The sequence below is a fragment of the Mus caroli genome, unplaced genomic scaffold (assembly GCF_978045245.1).
Source record: "Mus caroli unplaced genomic scaffold, Mus_caroli_1 scaffold_8, whole genome shotgun sequence".
Classification (NCBI taxonomy): Eukaryota; Metazoa; Chordata; class Mammalia; order Rodentia; family Muridae; genus Mus; species Mus caroli.
This window is the reverse complement of record NW_028227263.1, coordinates 25,630,826-25,655,593: the sequence shown is the minus strand read 5'-3', so window position 1 is coordinate 25,655,593 and position 24,768 is coordinate 25,630,826. Positions and strand designations below refer to the sequence as shown.

Sequence of the window (24,768 nt, the reverse complement as noted above, 5' to 3'; positions counted from 1 at the left end):
TCTTGAGTAAATTTTCTTTTATCTGCTGTTATATAATTAATTGATAACTTTTGCTTCACTCTCTCTATATATAATCATCTAAACGAGTTCACTGTTACTCTGGAATGTGTCAGTTTGAGCTGAGGAAATGGCTCAACAGGTGAAGTTCTTGTTTTGTTGCCCAAGTATGAGGCCCCAAATCCAGATCCCATCACCCATGGAAAAGCTGGCATGGACACATCTGTAACTTCAGTGCTGGAGGTGTGGACAGGCATGTCACTGAGACTTGCTGCAGCCATTACAGCCAGAGTCAGGAGCAGCAGATTGACTGAGAGACCCTGTCTCAAATAAGTGTGGTAGAGAAGGGTAGGGGTAGATCCCTGGTAAAGTCAGCCTTGACTTCTGCAAAATTCATGCATTGGCGAATGCACACACTTAGACACATCCTGCAAATAATATACAGCTTTACAAGTTGATGTAGTCATTAAAATAACCCCAAACTGAAAAATATTGACTATGTAAATAGCATTAAGACTATATACAATATATGTAGATATTGACAAAGATCTGAGAGGTTGTCATTTTAGAGTCAAATGTTGTGTAGTGTCCTGTTTTATCAAAGACACTTGAAATGTTTTTCTAACCAAGTTTAAAATGATTCTAGTCTCTTTTAAAAATTAATACACTGCATACTAAAGATATTCTTTGGGAAGAATATAATAGAAAATTCCATGCTATCGGTGGAATAAAAGTAGTTTAACCAAACTAGATAAGGTCTTATAAAAATTGGCCATTTATCATATCATCATCACCATCACCATCATTGGATTTTTTGGATAGTTTCTGACTATGTAGCCCAGGCTGACCTTAAGCTTATTATGTAGCCCAGGCTGACCTCAAACTTGGGATGATCTTCCTGCTCCCAAGTGTTAGAATTACAAGATAAGAGACACCATCCCCAGATTGAAAAGGTATGTTTGGAAAGACCTTCCTTCCTCCCTTCCTTCCTTCCTTCCTTCCTTCCTTCCTTCCTTCCTTCCTTCCTTCCTTCCTTCCCTTCTTCTTCTTCTTCTTCTTCTTCTTCTTCTTCTTCTTCTTCTTCTTCTTCTTCTTCTTCTTCTTCTTCTTCTTCCTCCTCCTCCTCCTTCCTCCTCCTCCTCCTCTCCCTCCTCCTCCTCCTCCTCCTCCTTCTTCTTCTTCTTCTTTGCTTTCTCCTCCTCCTCCTTTTCTCTCTCTCTCTCTTTCTTTCTTTCTTTCTTTCTTTCTTTCTTTCTTTCTTTCTTTCTTTCATTTCTTCTTTTTTTCTCCACCAATATTCTATTTACCAATTATTAGAACTTTGGCATTAGCCTGTTCTGTGTGACTACCCGAGTCTGGGTGCTGTTTACCTGGATTGTCTAAACCACATGGCCACAGCCTTCCTTCCTATTTTGTTTCTCCAAGCTACACAGCAACATGGTGGAGAAGCAGAAAGGGCCTGTCTGCATGCTGAAGAGGCATGCATGTGATAAGAGTCAAAGAAGCAGGCAAGAGCCAGGCTTCCCCAGTTTATAATGAGGCTCACAGGAATTAGCTCATACCCTCCAGACCTGTCTAGTCTGTGAAATTATATTAACATGTTTGGAAGTCAGTCATCTTCCAGTAGGCTCCCACTTCTTAAGGATTCCAACACCTCCACATTGCCACTTTGGGGCCCCAGTTTTCAACAGATAAAGCCCACGAGGAAGAAGACCACATCCAAACAGCAGCTGCCACACTGAGAGTCTGTGAAAGGCAGTGGCTGAGAGGACTGGAGCAGACTTGGCTACATGAGGTTTTGCTTTCTTTTTGGCTGGTCTAGAACTTGCTGTGTAGACCAAGCTGACCTTGAACTCACAGAGATGTCTCTGCTTCCCAAGTGTTGGGATTAAAGGTATGTACCACCATGTCAGTCTGTGAATTTTAAAGGTGAACTTCAAACATGATGTCTACCTTCAATGATTTTTTTTTAAAGCTCACACTACAGTGTTATTAACTATGGACACACTATTGTCTGTGTGTCTCTACATGTAGTCTATGATCAACTCTTTTTGGTTACATTATCTTTATAGTAAGCATATGTAAAGGCTCCAGTGTTCTTTCTGTACATTGTTTTAGTTACTTATCATGTCCATTGGGGTTCCGTATAGATTTTCTTTGAGTGTGTAGATCTCTCTGTGAAAGGCCACTAAGCAGTATTCATCACCCTAACCTGACAGGAGACATCTTTTGGCTTACTTGTGTTGCTTTATCTTCCCGATGGTTGTCAGTTTGATGGATGTACATTTTCCACCTCCTTGAATGTGGTTGTCTTGACTTTATTCTTTTCGATATCGTAAATGAGATTTACTTCTTGCTTATGCTTCCTTCCTATGTCATATCTCAGTGTGTAGAAACATTTTAGTCAATTCCATGATGGTGTAGCAAAATGTCACAATGCTTATAATTAAAAAAATAATAGAAAGTTGATTCTCCTAATTTTAGAAGCTAGGAAGTCCAAGCTCCCGGCACCGACAGACTCGTCCTTCGGTAATGACTCACCGTGTGCTTCTGAAGTGATAGCTTTTTGCTCTGTCCTCAGGGCATGGGAATAGACTGGTTGTTTCATGACATTTTAGTGGGAGAAGGGGCAAAAAGGACTAGGCCACTCTGGTCTATTCCCTTTGAGAGCGTTCCATTCATGAGGATGGAGTACTTATGTCCAATCACTTCTGACAGGCCTTACCTTTGTAAAATATACCAAGTATTAGGCTTCAACATAGCAATTTTGGAAGGACACAGATAAGGAACAAGAGGTTTGCTTACAATTTTAAAATTATCATTCAGTTTGGCTGATAAAGACACCTCATAAGGTTATGGTATTATTTTCATGGGGTGTTTTAACTTTGAGAAGTCAGCAATTAGATCTCATGGTATTCATTATACGTGTCTCAAATCATAATAGGCATTTGTGAAATTGCTAGAAGTCTTGAATTATCTGAGCTGTTACTGTCATCTCCCTGGCTGTATGTTAGTATCCTGAACTTGACAGTCTCTGGTTTTGTTTTGTTGTTTGTTTGCTTGGTTTCTTTTTTCATTTAGGATACATCAGAGAAGGATTTCTTATCGTGCAGCATTCGGTAGACAAGGCCATCATGATGTATCACAGTGGCAGAGCAGCTGAAGCCATATTTGCCAACACCACAATTTATGCGGAGAGATTCCCACACCCGGCCTTTATTCACGACAGCTTCTTGTGGACTTTCATTGCTATGTTTCCTTGGACAATTTTATTTACATTTACTCAAATGGCACTTGTCATAGTTGGGACCATTATGCTGGAAAAGGAAAAGAGATTAAAGGTAATTTCATTTTATTTGTAATATTCTGGGCCAGCAGAATAGTGTGTGCAGAGGGCTGGGTAGTTTCTGCACACCTGTCTCTGCTAAATAGACATCCTGTGGGAGCTGCATGCAATCGTGGACTGCCTGGAGTGTGCACAGGGCCAACGATCAATTTTCTGAGGCTTTGATTTTTTTTTAAGAGAATTCTTGATTTGACTAAATGACTAAGAGAACACAATGGAAAGGAGTCAGATAGTAATGCCCCGAAAATGTCTATGGGATGAAGTAAGGAGAGAATCAGACAAGGTCTTGAATTATGTAACCTAAAATATATCTTAATTGCTACAACCTGTGATCTTCCTGGGGATGATTTTCAGTCTGAAGTAAATCAGACTTCATTATAGACAATAGTGGCTGCAGTCAGGAAGCTTCGAGAGCGCTCACCTGTCCATCAGCTTGTTTAATGCTTACTTACTAATTACCTCCTTTGTTCCAAGGACTCTGATGGACTTCGTGTTTAAAGTCTGGCTTTATCAGTAGCTAACTCTATGATCATTCTGTTTCCCTAAATGTAAATTGAAGACTGTAGTAGCTACTTTTGTTGTTATTGGGGTAATTAATGAGATATTATTTTAGAAGTCTCTAGAACCCATCTATAATCATCCTACAACTGGTAGTTTAAAAAAAAGAGAAGACAACTCTCTACTTATACATTGTTCAAAGTTTAGTTAAGATGTATGTAATATCTTAATTACCCAAGTGGGTGTTTACTGGCCAGACATTGGACAGAGACGGTTAGTATCTAGAACATGCAAAGAACTTGAAATTCAACATCAAGAAAACAGGCTGGTTTAAAAAACAGAGCAGGGAATCAAATAGAGTTCCCTAAAGATGAAATCCAGATGGCTGAAAAACATTTAAAAAAAATGTTCCATGTCCTGGGCTATTAGAAAAATTCAATGAAGACTACTTTGGAAATTTATCTTACTCAAGTCAAAATAAAAAAATAAGATTAAAAAAACAACAACAACAAAACAAACAAAAAGACAATGAGAGCAAATGCTGCCACGGTTGTGGGGAAAGGAGAACACATACTCCTTACTGGCACTCCTTACGGCAGTGCAGACTGGCATAGCCACTATGGAAACCAGTGTAGAGGTTCATCGAAGAGTTGGGTCTACCGTAAGCTCTCACTGTACCATAACTCTTGGGCATAAATCCAAAGGACTCTATATCCAACTACAGAGTTACGTGCTCATCAATGGTCATAACTGCTCTATTCACCATAGCTAGGGGAAAAGGGGGGAAAGTTATTCTTGAAGTACAGTGGTGGCGTTGGTTGTTCTGAGCAGCAGTGAACGATATGGTTCAATAGGTAGATGCTACCAGAGCAAGGGCTTTGGCACAGGCTAGTCCTGTGCCCAGCACTGTTACCTCCACAAAGAGCAGGTGTGCAGAGGTATGGAGGGCTGGCTGACTTGAAGGGAAATCAAAAGAAAGAAAATACACCAGAGGTTGCATGCCTCACCATTATACATTCTTTTCCATTTCCTTTTAATCATTAAAAAACAAATGCAGAAACCATTCTTAGGTTTCAGGATATAAAGAAATGACCAGCGTGAAGAATTGGTCCATGGGTCATTATCTGCTGACAAAGCTTGGCCATTTAGGCAAGACTAAAGACAAGAAGATAATTTTAAGGTAATTCTGACAGGCCAGGTAAAAGGCAGGAAAGACTGAGTTAGGTTGTCTTAGTGTGTGGGACAGAGATCGACCCATGGACCTATTTAGGAAGTAGACATCAGTGGAAATGGATATGTACATGACTGACTTTGAGTTTTTGAATGTTGCACACACTTCTTCCAGGGATTTCCCCACACATCATCTTGTTGCTAAGGCATTTGGAGATGCTTGTCAAGTGATGTCCAGATCGAGTGAGTCAGTCCACTGACTACTCCCAAAGGGACAGTGACACTGGGCTTAGTAAAGACAGATCTCAACAGGGAACACAGTCATTCTTCTCCTCCCTGGCTAAGGAGGTGAAACTATGATACCCCAAATCACCCATGCTCAAAACCTCAGTTTTATCCATGTGCTGCAATGCATAATGTATATCCCCACCATTTCCTGCTGTTGTAGTGTTTGGGGAAGTCTTTCTGTGCTTCATCTCCAAAATGGTGACATCAATATTCTGCCTTGAAAGTAATTAGAGACACTCCAGGTTAGTACCCAAGGAAAACAGAGCAAGAGTCTTGTGTATGTCTCTATTTCCTTTGTCCCTTACACATGGGAATTAATGTAACCCTGATTCTCCCCAACCCCTGATGGCTCCCCTTCCTTCTCCCTTTGTAGTAATGCCATCTGCCAGTTGTTCAAGCTTTTGTTAACATTTCATCATCTAGCTATGCCAGCACTCTCTTTGGTTTGGCCAACAACTGTCTTCCCCTAATGTTTTCATATTAGTCCCTTGCCCCTCAGTGACAATTGATCACCAAACCATCCTTTGTTTTTGTTGTTTTGTTTTTTCTCACTGTAAGACCTTTTCTTCCTTAATTGGTGAATCATCTTTTTCAAATCTATTTTTTAGCTACCAATTGAAACAGCCAGTTTATTTTTCATGTCACAGAGACTTAAACTAGACGCTTTAAGCTAGTATTCATTTTGTTTTGTTTAATTGAAAATATTTTTTATTTCTAGACCTGGTGATTCACATCTTTAATCCCAGCATCTGAGATTCAGAGGCAGGTGGATTACTGTGAGTTCCAGGTCATCCTGGTCTACACAATGTGTAGGCCAGTCAGGACTTCATAGAGAGAGCGTGCCTTAAAACAAAAATTAAAAAGAAATTAATTCTTTGAGAATTTCATACATTGTATTTTGGTTATCTTTACCTCTCCCCTCTCTCTTTCCAGATCCACACCCTCTTCTGTACCCAAACCAACTTTGTGCCTTCATTAAAACAATACTAAACAAAAGAAAAAAATCCAGTTTGTGCTCTTGTTCCTAAAGGCTACTGATATTTTACTGTGTAAAAGCCCACGTTAGTGTTGGCTCACTTTTGAACTTAAGCAGAATTGTGCAATAGCAATTCTCTGGCATCTGACAGGCATTCATATTCCACGGAGCTGTAATCCATACAACTTGTTTCCACAGATGGAGTGTGGTAATAGGGATGAACTCTCGTGACTTACACTTATGTTATAGTGGGTAATAATTAGGTTATAGTGGGTTATACTGAATAATAATCGTGTTATTCTGGATAATGGCACTTTGAAACCTACTCCTTCACTCTGTTTGATGCTGCTGCTGTTAGCAGGCCTATCTGGCAAGTTGCGCTTTATTCATTATACTTTAGCAGACTTGTAATAAAGCATAATGTCTTCATCTCCTGGTTTCTAATTTACACATCTTCTCATGATGGGTTCTAGTTCTCCTTTGCTATATAAGGTCGCAGCACCTTAACAAATGACTCACACCTGTCACCTCATATTCTCCCTGTCTTGGATTCAGGCATGACACTTACTCTTGGGCTCAGCCAAGTCTGTTCTCCTGTTTGCAGCTGTGGTGGGGAAAGAATCATTTCTTAGCTCCTCAGGGTTGTGGGTAGAATTCAGTTCCTTAAAGGCCCAGGACAGAACTTCTTAGTTTCTTTTGTTGTTGTTGGCCAGAGCAACTGATATTCTCAAAGTGCACCAGCTGCCTTTATATGGGGTACAATGTAACTACAGGCACTCGAGTTCACCACCTTCTCCACATCCCACTGACTGAAACAAGTTGTGCAACCTGCTTACACCAAAGAGAAGTAACAAGAACAGAATCACCAGAAGGCAAAAGTGACAAAGCCATCTTGGAGACTGTTTATGATACATGGAAATTTTTAACTGAACTCCAGACATTGTGACGTTTGAGTGGATTTTACATTCCCGAGTTTTTTTTTTTTTTTTTTTTTTTTTTGAGGCACACTTAGGTATCTTGGAAACAGTTTATTCTTTGAGATCTCTTCCTACTCTTTTTTTTTTCAATTCAAAGGATGGAACCCAGGGCTTTGCATATGCCAGGGAGGTACTCTTCCATTGAACTGTAGCCCCCAATTTTGATTTGTTTTGTTTTGTATTTAAGTCAGAGTTTCAAATGTAGCTAAGGTTAGCCTGAATATTATATATAGCTCGTAATGGCCTCGAATTCATGATCTTCCTGATTCTGCTCCATAAATTCTGGTATTGTGGGCATATGCCATCACACCCACCCAGCTATTAATTTATAGGGTTTTTTTTGTTGTTGTTGTTGGGTAGGGTGACAGTAGGGTTTATTCTAAAGCTTTTGTTCTCAGTTTGAGGCAATTTTGCTCCAGTGGTCTCTCAGCAATGTTTGGAGGGGGATTTTCACAACTAAGACAGATGTTGCTTCCATCGGGTTGGTAGAGGCCAGGGATGCTGCTGCATACTCTATAATGCCCACCACAGTGTCTTGTGATGCAAAACTGAACTGCCAGCCATATCAAAGCAAAGAAGCCTTGATATGCATAAACACATAGGACGATGTTCTACACAGAAAATCTTCTCAATAGTATTTAGGTTGAAAATCCAGGTCTAGGCCCACTAAACCGGACACACTGCTCACATAAAATCCTGGTAGATAACCTTTTGATGGTGGTTACAGTTTAATCTGGCTGTTGGCAACTGGAATTTCTTCTTTGCCTATGTTGCTGTGTTCTGGCCCTGGGATATATCCTCATGAGCTCTAAGATGGAGATGCTGGGGGCACCATCTAAGGTGCCTGGAGCATGTATCCTGCTAATCTCTGCCCTCTCTGGAATTTGGCCCTGGAAACTTCAGCTGCTTTGCCCTCTCTGGACTTACCTGTCTTTTCACCTCAAGGCAGCTGCTGGGCTCTGCTTCAGTTCCCACTGCCACCAGTCAGGCTATTACCAGCACATAGCTAAGCAGTCAGTATATCTTCCCAGTTCGCCTTGATTTTTTTCCTTCTTGTCCTTACCCAGAAACAGTGTGCTTCCCAGGGATTGGCTAACTAGCTAGTTGCATGCTTTTCTCTGCAGGCATGAACCAAATCCAGAGCCTTGATCATGTGTAGTGGTAGTGCAGCTATTCCCAGACCCCGGCACTGGTCAAAAGGGAAAGTTGTAAATGTAAATTAAATTTGTCCTAAAGCTGCCTCTCTGTGCAGCATTCTGTACTTAATGCTATGTGATGGTCGATGTCATTCCCTTGACAGGATCCAAATTACCTAGTCACAGACCTCTGAGCAATCCAGGGCTGTTTTAAATTGGTCAACTGAGGTTGGGAGACCTGCCCACTGTGGGCAGCGCTACTCCATAGGCTGGGGTGTTGGACTGCATAAAAAAAGGAGAAACTGGCTGAGTACTCACCACACAGGGATAGTCTGTATGTCACTTTCCTGTAATACTGTCTACATACACTGCTAGCAGAGCTCAGTGACTCTCTACTGTTGCAGGGTGTGACCCATCTCTCTCTCTCTCTCTCTCTCTCTCTCTCTCTCTCATATGAACTATTGCTTTTATCAAATAAACTGAAAAATTGAACTGTCTTAAGATTTTTCCTTTATCACTAGCCATTAGGAAAGAGAGGCATTGGTGACACAAAGAGGCAGCTTGAATAGACAGGAACAGGGTGTCCTTCAGTATGATCTGTAATACTGTGACCTCTCAGTCTGGCATTCTAATTTGAATCCTATTTTATTTTGTATGTATTTTATTTGGCTTGCATATATGTATACATATGTACCACGTGTGTGCCTGTTTCCTGCAAAGGACAGAAGAGGGTGTTGGATCCCTGGAATGGAAGTTACAGATGGCTGTGAACATCCTGTGGGTGCTGGGAACAGAATCCACATCCTCTGCAAGAGCGATGAGCTAGTTGGCTTCTTTTTGTTTCCAACTCGACCCAAGCTGTTGTTTTACCACAGCACCCGAAAGCCTAAGAAGCCAACGAGCTCCACAAGGGATACATTTCTCCAGTCCCCTGGATTTCTAGTTTGTAAATCCAGAAGAGGTTAGTGGAGGTGAAGTCTAGGATGAAAGCAGCCGGAGAGAGTGGCATAATGTGGCTATGTGTCCATAAAGCTTTATCTGTAAAAATTTAAGGTGGCAAGTCAGCTCATGCATCATAGCTTGCCCTTCGCTGCTCAAACCTATGGTGGGATTGAAACCTCTTGGGTTTATTGTTTCCTGGAAGCAGGGCATAATGAAAAGAAGACTAATCTTAGCTTGGCTTATCTGTCTGTTTTGTAAGACAGGGTCTTTGTGTAGTCCTGGCTGTCTTGAAACTCACTCTGCAGACCTATCTACCTCTGCCTCCCGAGTGCTAAGACCAAGACGAGCCACCATTGCCCAACTTAGTCTTAACTTTCTCCTTTTTTAGTTTTTTAAAAATGTTTCTTATATCAGAATCAGAACTTACTGTTAGGAGAAAAAAAATCTGAACCCAGAATTCTGTGTTGAAATCACAGCACTGACTGGGTGCAAGGCTGAATTCAGTTAGGTCCTTTGATTATCATGAGGTGTGATTTCTTTGTCGGTAAATTGGGGGTGGTGATAGTTAAGTCATGTAGAATAAGGTGTACGAAGGCGATTGAAGTGTGCTTTTCATGACCCTTGGCTTGTGTTGATTCCCCTTCAGGAATACCAGCTCATGGTGGGACTCAGTAATGCTATGCTCTGGGTTTCCTACTTCGTCACCTTCTTATTGATGTATTTCATCATCATCTGTTTGCTGTGTGGGATTTTATTCCTCAAGGCAAGTATCCATTTGCACTCAGCACGTCGCAGCCTTAAGGAGGATGAGAAAGTTGAAGTGTGGGCAGAGTGGGTTAGTTTACCCAAGAGTTAATGTGTTTCTCCACTGACTCCACTGTGGGGGTTCGAAAAGTGTGGTCTATCAGGAGTGGGGAAAGAGACACAGATGAATGGCCCTTTGTAGACAGTGACGTCAGCGTCTCCGAGTGGCTTGACTTATTTCCCTAGGGAGGTAGTCCATATCTTCCTTCACTTCTGTGCCTTCCCCCCTCTCCCCCATCACTTCACTCGTGACTAAACCAGCTCCCTGATTATTTCATCAGATTACACATGAGAGAGTCTTCCAGCATAGTGACCCGCTCTTCATCGCCTTCTATTTCATGTGTTTTGCCGTCTCCTCAATGCTGCTCGGCTTCCTGATTAGCACACTCTTTAATAAAGGTGAGCTGACCGGAAGAAACTCTCATTCAGGAAGCAACCTCAGGAGTTTCAGATGCCACTGGATAAATGTCAGGAAAATGTCTCCTTGCACTCTCAGTTAAGGAAGAGTCATGATGGGGCACCTTCTGTGTACTAGGCACAGTGCAAAATGCTGGCAATAGAGTGGCAGGCAAAAGAGTCCCCTCCCTTTGGAGAGTTGTATTCATGCCTTTGTAGTAAAAGGGAGGCTTGTGTCAACTGACCCTCTTTTTCCTTCTCCCTTTCCAGCCTCTCTGGCCACTTCCATTGCAGGGTTCCTCCACTTCCTCACCTTCTTCCCATATTTGATACTATATCATAAGTATGACCAGATAAGCCTCAGTGGGAAGCTGGCTCTCTGCCTCATTACCAACACGGCGCTAGCATTTGGGACTGACTTGATATGTAAGCTGGAGATGAAGGGTGAGTCTTCCCTTTGTGACAGTACCTGCATTAATTTCGTCCCAGAAGGAAAGGACAGACCATAGAGAGTGGGGGAGAGCAGGGCTAAAGGGTACTTTGAGTGTTCCTGCCCTATTGGCTTTATCATTAAAAAAATACCATGTGTGCACCTTTTATACGTACATACTGTGTATACATATATACATGTACACATTAAGGAAAGTGATGCAAGCGATATTACAAGTAACATATTAAGTATTTATATTTGTACATATATGTTATGTGTGTGTTTTACCTATGTCTCTTCTGGGGAATAACAGACAACAGACGCCTTTCACTCTGAAAGATGTCAGTGTTTCATTACTGACTAATTGTAGGGTTTTCAAAGATGAGTTTATCCAGCTGAGAAAAACTTGAGTAGGGTTATGGTGTATAGACAAATTTGCTTGTGTGTTTAGTTGTATTTAGAAAGACAGTAAGTGGCATTGTGTTCTAATTTTTTGTTTATTGGCATTGTTTACTGGCAATTATTCTTCATTTATGATTGGTTTTGTGTTTTAATCTATCACTGGAGAAATTTCTGCAGTTCTTTTTTGTGATCTCTTTGTTTCATTTTGATAAGTTAGCCTATTACTGAGCTATTGTGGTAAACATTCTTTGGACGTTTCTACCCTACCTTGGATCATTTAGTTCCCAAGTAAAAAACATAAAACCTTTATATTATATTTATAATAAGTTTTAAAGCACCAGAGCTGGGCAGATATCAACTCTCTATGCTATTTTGTCTACCTCCCTGTCAATAATCCTGAGGTATTACTTGCTATGATTTGCTTGGGCTGATCCTACTCCAACTGGCTGGCCCTCATGTCCATGCGCTCACGCTCCACCTACCTCATGGTGCATCTTCTTTCTCCTTCTTCCTCTCTCTCCTCATGGTCTCTGCCTTTGTATACATACCTCTGCATGGGGTTGCTGTTAGTTTTTGCATAATTCCATCATACTTTCCTTCCCACCTTCTAGTGTTTCCTATGAGAAATCTGCTCTGGGCCAGGCAGTGGTGACACATGCCTTTAATCCCAGCACTTGGGAGGTAGAGACAGGTGGATTTCTGAATTCGAGGCCAGCCTGGTCTAAAAAAATAAATAAATAAAAGAAGGAGGAGGGAGAGGAGGGAGAGGAGGAAGAGGAGGAAGAGGAGGAGAAATCTACTCTGGCTCTAGTCAGTTTATTTCTGTGTGTTACTTGGTGATTCTGTCTTGTAGGTTTTAATATCCTTTCTTTGTTCTGGATTTTTAAAAAGATTTCGCCATAAAATGTTTCAGAGAGGTTACTCTTGGGTAATTTACTTTTGCCTCACTAAGTGCTTTCTATCCCCTACATGGTCCACATTTGAATGCTTTAGGGTATTATTTCATTGACTAGGTCTCCTATACCCTCAACCTGTGGCCTCTCACCCTTGGGAATGCTGACTAGACAGAGATTTGATCATCTAATGATGTCCTAGAGATCCTGTGTTTTGTCTTCAAGTATTTGTACTCTTTCTTCTAACTGATCTCTGTTGTTGAGACTTTTACACTTGATTTACTGAGATTATAATTTTAAAGATTTCTCTTTGACTCATTTTCTTTTTTCTTTTTTTTTTTTTTTTTAGATTTTATTTATTATATGTAAGTACACTGTAGCTGTCTTCAGACACTCCAGAAGAGGGCGTCAGATCTCGTTACGGATGGTTGTGAGCCACCATGTGGTTGCTGGGATTTGAACTTTGGACCTTCGGAAGAGCAGTCGGGTGCTCTTACCCACTGAGCCATCTCACCAGCCCCTTGACTCATTTTCAAAATCTGAGTCTTTACTAAATTTCTCATTTGTATCCTGAATTAATCTTCTTTAATTCATTTAGCTTTTTAAATCTGGATTTATTAGACTCTTTAAAAATTATTCTGTTGAATTCTTTATCTGGCAGATCACACACTTGGATCTCTTTGGAGCCTGTTGGTAGTTGTGGACTTTAACGGGTGTACTCTTTCTTGTTTAATTTTGCTTGTGTTCATCAGTGCAGCTGATTTTACTTGTTTGTACACAGTAGTAACTTTCAATTTCCTACATGCTAGCCTGGAGAATAGAAGTCGAACCTTACTTCTTCTTACTGATGAGTATAAGTTTATATGGATTGTTGGTTGTAGTCATGAGAATTCGCCTTAGAGAACTGAGGTATTGCTGCTTCACACCCAGATATTCGCTTTAAGGATTCTATGATTTTGTGATTGTTTATGTCACTGTAACTTTTAGTTGGGCTTGGCTAAAATTTTTCTTCCATTATTTTTTTACTTCCTTTTCCTCCTGGGAAATCTAAATGTAATAGTGTCATAAAAAAAATAGATAGTACGTGTCTCCAGTATACAACTGCAATTTCCTTCTTTAATCCTAAAGTATCTGGATATGGTGGGGGAGGGGTCTCTAGAAACACCACAACAGAGTGTTGAAATGTTAGAGGCAAGAAGGAAGTCCAGTTCAACAAGATTGAGTGGCCAGAGTTGGTTCAAACTTTGAAAGTCTGGCCCTGGGTAGTTTTGTTTTAAGCATATTTAAGCACAGAAAACTTGAGAAAAAAATCCTGGTGATAATCATCTCAATTCTGTGTTCACAATGAAGCTTAAGATATGACTACATCAAAGCTCTTATAAAATTAAAGTTATACCTTCCATATTCCAAGAAAGGTTCTATGGTTTAAATGAGAAAGCAGGCTCAAGGGAAATGGTGCTTGTTATAAGGGTCTGGGAGGATAGTGCTATAGATTGACTAAGATGAACAGACTCAAGATAAGTTTCTGTGGGAGCCAGTGTGGCCTGGTACATAGAAAGAGCACAGAGAGTTCCATGCCATTAACCATATCCATTCCAGCATTCTAGATGAAAAACAGGTTATACATCTTTTTCTCTGAAGAGCCCACCCCTGCATGTTTAGCATTTCTGGTCTTCCTGTGTGTATCTGTAGGCACAAGGACCTACATGCCTCCTACCCGTTTTCTTCAGCCACTGCTGGACATCTGAAGTAACTGTTTCCCCTTTTGTTTCAGGGCATGGCGCTCAGTGGAACAACTTCGCTACAAAAGTAAACGCCGATGATGACTTAACCTTGGCCCACATAATAGGAATGTTTTTATTTAGTGCTTTTCTGTATGGCCTTGTGGCCTGGTACTTAGACGCTGTCTTTCCAGGGACGTATGGTGTACCCAAGCCCTGGAACTTTTTCCTGCAGGTGAGCACCTGCATGCCAGATATTTAGAACCCCAACCCCAGTCCTTCAGTACCTAGTGTGCGGTACCGAAGCAGGATTATATGTAATGGCCTTTCCATAGGGATGGGTGGTATAAGACTTCCCGTTTCTGGGACAAATACCTGAGAGGAACAACTCAAAGCTTCAAGTACGCTTTAGTCCATATTCCCAAATTACATCACTCTGAGATGAGGCAAGGCAGAACGTGTTTGTGGGAAGGCATGACAGAACAAAGCTACTCATCTTGTAGAAACCAGGAAGCAAAGCCGGGATGTCTGTGCTGGGGGGATCCTGCCCTCTTCACGGTTAGCCTAATTAGTGCCTGCGTTACTGGATGTTGCTGCTCACAATCAACCTTGTTGCCTCCCCAGTTACTCATCTCTATAAACACCCTCAAAGACATACCCAGAAATGTGTTTTATTGAATACCTTGACAAATCTCAAGGCAATTAAAGGACAGTGAAGATTAACCACAGTGCCTCATCCTATTTTGCATGATCACCACTCTATGTAATGAAATGATTTTCTGCAAAGAGATTCCATTTGAATGAATGCACACTAATAATGTCTATAGACCTGAGTGTGAAGAGGAAAAAATATGCTCATGTCTCTTTTTAGTTTTTTTAAAAAATATGACCATGCATATTTATGGAAACTGGTATAAAATTTAATGCACATGTATAATGAGTAGTTTATCAAATCAGGTTAATTACTATTTACACTTCAAGTTGAGAAACTATTAATTTCTCCCTTTTAGTTCCTTAGAAGACACATTAATAGATCAGTGTAAATTACAGTAACCCTACCATGCTGTAGAACTATGTGTTCCCTCTAAGTTTATTTTATTTATTCCCGTTACTCTTTCCACATCTCAGCCTGTAGTGACTATAAATGATTCTGTATCTCCATGGGAACATGAGGTATATGTCTTTCTGTATCTGGGTTATTTTGCTTAGCATTGTTTTTTCCAGGCATTTATGACCAGGTAAACAAATGGCACAGTCTTCTTTTATGGTCAACCATATTCCATTTCATAGGCATATCCTACTTTATACATCTATTTACCCATCAAATCTATGTCTTGGCTACTGAGAATGGTGTTGCTACAAACATGAGAGCACAGTTGGGTATATGCCCAGTTGTGGGGTTGCTGTTTCTATTTTTTGTTCTTCTGGGCAACTTCTGCTGTGCTGTTTTCCATAATGGATGTGCTAATTTAAATTCTCAGCAGTAGTTTGCAAGAGTCGTTTTGCTCCACATTCAAAAACACTTTTTATGTTTGTTTTTGTGTTAGTCATGTGTGTGTGTGTGTGTGTGTGTACGGGGTGGGGGGCATCCCCTGTGGGGGTCTTCTTTCTTGAGGCCGTGGAGGGGAAAGAGAGTCAGTGGAGTGTAAGACTTTGTCTTATGAGATATTTAGTGTTGCTGTATAATAATAAAAAGTTTACTTATCTAAGTCTAAGTTACTATGCTACTGTAGCTGACCTGCCTTCTGTGTTCTTCTGAGGCCAGAGACTGCAGTCTCTGGCACTTAGCACCTCATCCTAAAACAGCAGGATTAATTAATTAATTAATTAATTAATTGCTAGAGCCTTTTTCCCTTTTGCCCAGACCTTACTTTTTGGACTGGGGAAGTTTGTAGTAATAAACTTCTATTGAATCATGAGAAGAAAATAATGTTTGCAGAAGGAAAAGCCTTTACAAGGCAAATATGCATAAGCTCACATAAGTTCATATACAGATTCATGAATGTGCATTTATGAATTTCCATTCAAACCAGTTGGGTCCACCTTGCACATATTCTCACAATTGCATACTTATATACACACATCTATACTTAACTATTCATATGGAGCAAAAGAGCAAGCACTGGTGCAGAAAGAACTCACTCATTCTGGATAAAAAATTGAGCTCCAATATTTACTGCATAGAGAAAGAAAAAGCTTCTACCCTTTTAATGCTAAATGAATTAAACCCAAGTTTGTAAGAAAAAAAAAAAACCTTTGTTCCTTTTAATAAGACTAAACCTCCCCTGTTATAAAAAAAAAGATCTGTTCTGTCCCATGGTAAGGAGAAGCCTGCCTGCTCCTCTGCATTCTGTAGCTTCTTTTCTTCCTCTTTCCCTCCGCAACTACACATTGTTCTCTTAGTTTTTTTAGATTACCTATAATTTCTAAGTTATTCCACTTTGCATTCTTTTTCTAATCTTGCTCTTTCTTCCTGCTCTGATGTCAGAACAATGTTCTTATTCTCAATGCCTTTTCTCCCAATGCTATACCTCTACTTCTCAGTTCTTTTTGAGCTCAGTTCTGTCTAAAAAGTGTTCTGTCTAAAACAGTTCTCCTCAGCTCAATTCCCTCTCTGCTCAGTTCCCATAGCTCAGTTCTTCTGACTCCTCTCTTTGTCCTCAGCACTTAAGCATCTTTTGGAATACATGATCACATGTTAGAAAGTCCATCACAAGTTCACACACAAAAAAAATCAAATCATAAATTGAAATAGAAGTTTACAACAGAGAATGTTTACATGCATATCCATTGGGAGTAATTACCTAGCTAACATCCATCACCTGTCTCAGCTCCACAGGTTCACTGAAGGTTTAAAACCATAACTAAGTTATTAGTGAAGTTTTGTATAGATAAACCCAGTCAATTTTTTCATCTTCTATCCTAGCACGTGTTAGTTCCCTTTTCATGACCTTTGGTTGATTGTTTTACAACCTCTTGGAATGTGCTCTGAGTAGGAGAAAGTCTGGTTACTATCTAAGAGCAATTGACTGGTGACACGTGGGACACTGGCAGAGTTCTCATGGAAGTTTTGACTACCAGAAAATGACCTAATAACAGTCTCACTATAAAAGAGCTGAATAATCACTGATATAATTTTAGGAACTCTTATAGGATCATCATTAAGACTTAAGAAGTCATCTATTTGTCTATATAGCATCACTATAAGACAGTACATCTTTGTAGGTCTGCACAGATCTGCTCAAAAGGGGTGGACTAATTCCTAGTGATTGTTATATATGGTTAATAATAACAGGAAAAGCATATTAATTGCAGGAATCTTTCCTAAAATGAATTCTCTTAGGGCCTTGCCTAATAAGAGTGAATCTGTCACAGATTATATTATATTATATTATATTATATTATATTATAGTCTGAAGCAGACCATCTCAGGAAGATCACCTGCTATTATTAGCTTGTCCTATTATGGCTCCCAATGTGTATGTGTGTCTGTCTGTCTGTCTGTCTCTGTGTGTGATAATATATTCTTGTGCTTTTGATTTGTAGCTCTTGTAGTGATGCTGGATAAATTTTATTTACTGAACCTTTGTATGTCTTTTGAGAAATACCTATTCATATAATTTGCCATTTTGAAATTGCATTACACTTGATTTTCCTACTACTGAAGAGTTTCAGTTGTCTATCTATTCTGAAAACATTCCTTTTGAACAACTAGTTTAGAAATATTTTCTTCCATTTCATAGGTAAGTTGTAGTTGTTCTTTTGGGATGTTATTATTAAAAGATAAAAAGCACAAACTATCCATGAGTCTTAAAACATTGCCCCATTTTCCTTCTAGTAGGTTTAGGTGTTTGGTGATCATATATGCTGAAAGATTGGCCTTTGATCTCCTTCTGTGCACAGAGATCCAATTTTCTCAGCAACATTTATTGAAGAGACTTTTAAAATTCAATGTCTAAAAAATCAATACATTTCTTATATTTGGTACCTTCGTCAAAAACTAGCTTCTAATACATATATGGCCTTATATTTGGATTCTATATTTTGTTCCGTTTATCTGTGTGTGTTATTTCAGTGTTTTCCTAATTAGATACCACAGCTTTACAATATAGTGAAAGACCAGATATATGTATTTTGTAGTTAGATATTGTGTTTGTGTGTGAATGTGAATGCACAAACATGTATTAGAACACCTCTCTCTCTCTCTCTCTCTCTCTCTCTGTGTGTGTGTGTGTGTGTGTGTGTGTGTGTCTGTGTGTGTGTGTCTGTGTGTCTGTGTGTGTGTGTCTGTGTGTGTGTCTGTGTGTCTGTGTCTGTGTGTGTCTGTGTGTGTGTGTCTGTGTGTGTAGTCTCGTGGAGGGTACCATGCTGTTCTACCACCCTCTACCTTACTCCTTTGAGACAGGATCTCTTATTGAACATGAAGGTAGGCTAATGACCACCAACCCTTACTTTTTAGCATTCTATTTAATTTCTTCAGAATTTTGTAATTTTCATTATAGAAGTCATTTATTTGATTACATTTACCCATAGGCAATTTTGTAGCTATTGCTGTTGTTAGTGGGATTGTTTTCTTGACTTCAACTAGTGTGTTTTTAGTGTATTTTTTTTTTTTTTTTTTTTTTTTGGTTTTTCGAGACAGGGTTTCTCTGTGTAGCCCTGGCTGTCCTGGCACTCACTTTGTAGACCAGGCTGGCCTCGAACTCAGAAATCCGCCTGCCTCTGCCTCCCGAGTGCTGGGATTAAAGGCGTGCGCCACCACGCCCGGCTTTAGTGTATTTTTTAAAATCTATTCACTTCTGTAGGTTGACTGGTGAAGTTCTCTGCATTTATCAGTTATCACCTGCAAACTGAAATCATCTCACTTCCTTGTTTATTGTTCTTACTTAACTGCCCTGGCTAAGACTTTCACCACTGCACTAAGTAAGGGTGGTAAACATATAAACACTCTTGTTCCAGATATTGAAAGAAATGCTTTCAGCCTTTCTCCATCGGAAGTGATGTTGGCTATTGTGAGAGAGAATTTAATGTGTTGGGTAAATTCTTGCCATATTTTATTTTCTGAAGATTTTGTTTATAGTGAATATAGTCTGAATTTTGCCAAATGAATTTTCTATCTCCATTGGGATGGTGCTATATTTTTCAAAGGATCAAAACTTAATACTTTGTCAAATATATAATTAAGTGGAACAAGCTTTCCTCTATAAATGTTTAAATGATAGAGAAGACAGAGACTACATAGTACAATGTACTAAGTACTAAGATACCACAGACTTGCCTTTCATTGCTTGTATAACATCAGTGAAAAGGAACTTTTGGTTAAGAAACATAAGCCAAATGATTTAAAATATTTATGAAAATGATTTTATAGATTCACTGAAAAGTGCCAGAATAGCCACAATGTGTAGCCCAACCCTGCTAGAAAGCGCTGACTCAGAGTGAGGCAGCGCTTCCCGCTATGGTTTCACTGACTTTCTTCTTGCAAAGCTGAGCTTGAAGGAAAATGTGCATTCTGTGATCATAATTTCAGAAATTCATATTACAGACAATTTGCTTCCTATTATACCCATCACAAGTGATGACTCATCAAGTCATCCATTGTAACCGTGACCAGAGTGAAACAAGCTAGAGAGTTTTGACATCTTAGAGCACTTAGCTTTCTATTACTATTATTACTATGACTATGACTATCATTATTATTAACATTATTACTATCATTATTTTTGGTTGTTGTTATTTAGAAATCCTACTGGTTTGGAGAGCCAGCCTTAAGCAGGGAAGAGAGCCAAGTCTCTGATTTACTTTCCAATGATTTTATGGAGCCTGAACCTGTTGGCTTAGTGGCTGGCATCCGTATTCAGCATTTGTACAAGGTATTTATTTATTCACCAGGTTTCTGTTTCTGTTTCTCAGAAGGATGGAGAGACAGTATAGTATGGAGATTAGATGTTTGTCATGGCCACAACTCCACAGCTATGCTAATTAAAAGATAAATTAAATAAGATGAAATTGAAGTATATACAAGAAAATCAAAAGTCCATTTATTGGCTGGGCATGGCAGCCAAATCTTTTATCCCAGCCCTTGGGAGGCTGAGGCACAGAAATCATGAAGTCAAGGCTCTCTGTGTTATTTCTCTTCTTCTCCCTTCAGAATAAGATCTACCTTTATGTAGATAATAATGCTGCTCTATGTGATAAGATGATATAGATGTTAAAACTAGTATGCACAACTTTTAAAATAGTGATTAGTATATTAAAAATAAATTTAAAAGCACAAAAAATAGGAAAACACTAAGGATATGAGCATAGAACTAGACCAGGACATAAGCAACTGAAATCTGTAGTTAATTTATAGACCTGATTGGCACACTGCATTCAACAAATGCAGAAAGTAAAGACATGTGGAGTGCTTTTAAAATGATGTCATCAGCCCCTGACACACCTCAGCCTAAAATGAAGTCAGAGTGTTCTCCTCATCTCATTGGGGATTGGTTAAGCAGAGTAGATGGTGACTAATTAGAAAACCCAAGTTATCTGTCAAACGAAAGAACATTACTCTTATTGTGCTTGCTTGCCTCCTAGAACTGCAAAGTAATATTCTATTGCTGAAAATACCACATATTTTGGACATAGGACTTGGAGAAATTAATTTGTAACAGACCAGGAAGCCTCTTCCCTCAGGACTCGCTCTCATAGTATCAGAAGCTGCTGGGAATGCTGTCTAGAGTGAAAAGCAATAAATATCCTAACCAGATTAATGCCTATGAGCCATGGGCCAGCCCCAATTGCTATAACTACAGTGCGACCCTTACACCTTTTATATGAAGCCCAGGGAACATTGTGGAAAGGGGGTGGGAAGATGAAGAGCCCAATGAACAAAATGATTGCCGTGAGATTAAGGAAAGAGAGAAAGAGGCGGAGGGAAAGGGGGAGGGGGAGGGGGAGAGGGAGGGAGAGAGAGAGGGAGAGAGAGAGAGAGAGGGAGGGAGGGAGAGAGGGAGGGGGAGAGAGAGGGGGAGAGAGAAAGGGGGAGGGGGAGGGGGGACAGATAGGGGAGAGGGGGAGAGAGGGGAGAGTGAGGGGGGAGAGAGAGAGGGGGAGAGGGGGAGAGAGAGGGGGCAGAGGGGGGAGAGAGAGGGGGAGAGAGGGAGAGAGGGGGAGAGAGGGAGAGAGAGAGGGAGAGGGAGAGAGAGAGGGAGAGGGAGAGAGAGAGGGAGAGAGAGGGAGAGAGAGGGGGAAAGGGGGAGAGAGGGGGGAGAGGGGGAGGGAGAGGGAGAGGGAGAGAGAGGAGAGAGAATGGATGTTTTACTTAAGTATGTCTACAATAACAACAAAGAGGTCAAGTTGAAGTTTTTCAGACAGGGCTTTAAGAAACTTGGTTCAGAAGCCAGGCGTGGTGGCGCACGCCTTTAATCCCAGCACTCGGGAGGCAGAGGCAGGCAGATTTCTGAGTTCAAGGCCAGCCTAGTCTACAAAGTGAGTTCCAGGACAGCCAGGGCTACACAGAGAAACCCTGTCTCAAAAAAAAAAAAAAAACAAAACAAAACAAAAAACAAAAGAGAGAGAGAGAGAGAGAGAGAGAGAGAGAGATGAAGGTCTGGAGTTGCTTCAGTTAGCTGTGTCACAGAGCAGCCAAGGCAGTCTGTACAAGTTAGGACAGAGAAAGAAAGAAAGAAAGAAAGAAAGAAAGAAAGAAAGAAAGAAAGAAAGAAAGAAAGAAAGAAAGAAAGAAGGAAGGAAGGACCTGTGGGGCCTGCAGATAGCTGTAAAACCATGAATGAACTGAAACCCACCAAACTATACTCTTTAAATGGGCTTACTGTCCAGTGTGTGCGCAACCTACATGGCTATTAAAATAAATTTATGAACTGGACTGATACCACATTTGGATTTTTATTTAGTCTTAAAAGACAACTTAACAAAAGAAATGGTAGTTCACAAATTCAGGAGAAAAGTTTAGATCTAGGCAACCAAAGGCACTTAAATTCAGAGTCCACTATTCAGAGATGGTCACTGAAGTAACAGATGCAATTTATCATCTTGTTCAAGGCACTTTCTCTTTCAGGCACAGGTGGAGACAGCGCTGTCTAACTAGTCTTTGCAATTCCTTTTGCAAGGCTGTGCCCACTGTTAGATGTATAGCTATCGTGTGATATGTGCTCCCAGTGCTGCCCAGCTGGCAAACTGCCTTTCTTCCTTTGAGAAACATCTTGACTACACTTACACAAGCACTGCTCTAGGCTCTCAATATGTTCCATTGGTGCATTCTTCTAATGTTTAGTGAACACTTTAAGTATTTCCTATGCACAGTTGCATATGTATTTTCCTGTTATAATATTTCTGCTTTAGAAAGAACCTGGTATAAGTTCTTCATAACGACAATCAGACCATGTTCTACAATGCATGCTACACAAGTGCTCAATAATTTCTTGTTAAATAAGCAAATGAGCTGGTTAGCAGTGATTAGTGACTAACGAGTTTTCAGTATATGAGGTAGAAAAATGATATGAGGTCCCTCAGTCTCCAATTTTGGAATGTGTGGGTTTGGAATGTGTGGGTAGATGGATAGTTGTGTGTCTCATGCAGATAAGAGCACAGGAGAGAGTTTATTTTGGTGGTATCTGCAATGGGATTTTCAGCAATTCGTTCTGAGACATAGGAGAAAGACTGATGGGCTGACTTGGTGTGACTGGGTCTGACTGACTGTGGCTGAGTGGGTCTGATTGAGTGGGACTGACTGAGTGGGTCTGACTGAGTGGGTCTGACTGAGTGGGTCTGACTGACTGGGACTGACTGACTGGGTCTGACTGAGTGGGTTTGACTGAGTGGGACTGACTGACTGGGACTGACTGACTGGGTCTGACTGAGTGGGTTTGACTGAGTGGGACTGACTGACTGGGACTGACTGACTGGGTCTGACTGAGTGGGTCTGACTGAGTGGGACTGACTGAGTGGGACTGACTGAGTGGGTCTGACTGACTGGGACTGACTGACTGGGTCTGACTGAGTGGGACTGACTGAGTGGGACTGACTGACTGGGTCTGACTGACTGGATCTGACTGAGTGGGTTTGACTGGATCTGACTGGGCAGACTGGAGTTTAATCTGTTTCAAGATTGGAGCAGAGCAAAAACATGAGATTGTTCAGGGGGAAATCTGTAACCCTCCCCTGAAACAATCCCTATGACTGCCTGCAGGCATTGCTTGGTTTCCATAATTTAATCTCTCATTGATTTTATTTCTCCAGCCTTGAAATCAATGACATTTTTCTTCAACTCTGAATAGTTAATGAATCCTTGTTTACAGGTGACAGTCATCAAATTTGTACTTGTTTCACTTTTGACAGGAATTCATCTTAAAAACCAGTACTGTGATGGCAGTAAATGACTTGTCTTTGAACTTGTATGAGGGGCAGATAACTGTTCTTCTCGGACATAACGGGGCAGGAAAGACCACCACCCTGTCCATCCTCACAGGTATGTATCCAGGGTCACACTGGGGCCCTTTCTGTGGACTGAGTGTGGGCTTTTGCTGACACTTCTGTGATAATTTCTTTTATTGGCTTTCCCCAACATTGTTTTATCTCCTGTCAGTCTCTCTGAATCACAGAAAGCCATTGTAATTTGTTCAGTGTGCACTGCTCTCAGTGCGAATGTGTACTATGGACACATGCTAATTTGTGGAGAATATCTCAAACACAGAGTTAAACTGAAAAAAAACTTTTAGAAAATATCCCTATATGTATAGCCTACATTCTACCATTCCAACACTTTACTTTCTATATAGCTATAAACCCATTTTAAAATATTTCAAAGTTGAATCTATACATTAAATATTCTTCTTACTATGTAATTGAGAATTTTTTTATTAGATATTTTCTTTTTTATTAGGTATTTTCCTCATTTACATTTCCAATGCTATCCCAAAAGTCCCCCATACCCTCCCCCCAACTCCCCTACCCACCCACTCCCACTTTTTGGCCCTGGCATTCCCCTGTACTGGGGCATATAAAGTTTGCAATACCAAGGGGCCTCTCTTTCCAGTGATGGCCAACTAGGCCATCTTTTGATAAATATGCAGCTAGAGTCAAGAGCTCTGGGGTACTGGTTAGTTCATACTGTTGTTCCACCTATAGGGTTGCAGATCCCTTTAGCTCCTTGGGTACTTTCTCTAGCTCCTCCATTGGGGGCCCTGTGATCCATCCAATAACTGACTGTGAGCATCCACTTCTGTGTTTGCCAGGCCCCGGTGTAGTCTCACAAGAGATAGCTATATCAGGGTCCTTTCAGCAAAATCTTGCTAGTGTATGCAATGGTGCCAACATTTGGAGGCTTATTATGGGATGTATCCCTGGATATGGCAGTCTCTAGATGGTCCATCCTTTTGTTTCAGCTCCAAACTTTGTCTCTGTAACTCCTTCCATGGGTGTTTTGTTCCAAATTCTAAGAAGGGGCAAAGTGTCCACACTTTCGTCTTCTTTCTTCTTCAGTTTCATGTGTTTTGCAAATTTTATCTTATATCTTGGGTATTCTAAGTTTCTGGGCTAATATCCACTTATCAGTGAGTACATATTTGGTATGTTTGGTAATTAATATGGCCCAAGTGACTAGAACAGTTCCCCCACAGAATGTTCAGCACATGCATGCAGAGCATATTAATCATATGTCACCATTGTTCGGTCATTTGTTTTCAGCATTAGACTTAAGTTGTTTGAGGCAAGGGTCATGTTTTGTTAATTTTTCTGTACATATGGATAGTTTTGCCTGCATGCAGTACCCACAGAGGCCAGAAGA

The 24,768-nt window shown here is 40.4% G+C and overlaps 1 protein-coding gene across 1 annotated transcript in view; it reads left to right on the top strand.

Moving 5' to 3' along the window:
* The window catches only part of LOC110298830 (phospholipid-transporting ATPase ABCA3-like), a 108,769-nt gene that overhangs the window by 11,755 nt on the left and 72,246 nt on the right, over positions 1-24,768 (top strand). The window contains exons 7-13 of the mRNA XM_021168316.2: positions 3,079-3,338; positions 9,977-10,093; positions 10,416-10,533; positions 10,801-10,974; positions 14,030-14,211; positions 19,718-19,849; positions 23,322-23,451. Of these exons, the coding sequence (XP_021023975.1) occupies positions 3,079-3,338; positions 9,977-10,093; positions 10,416-10,533; positions 10,801-10,974; positions 14,030-14,211; positions 19,718-19,849; positions 23,322-23,451 (1,113 nt within the window). The remainder of the gene's footprint in view (positions 1-3,078; positions 3,339-9,976; positions 10,094-10,415; positions 10,534-10,800; positions 10,975-14,029; positions 14,212-19,717; positions 19,850-23,321; positions 23,452-24,768) is intronic.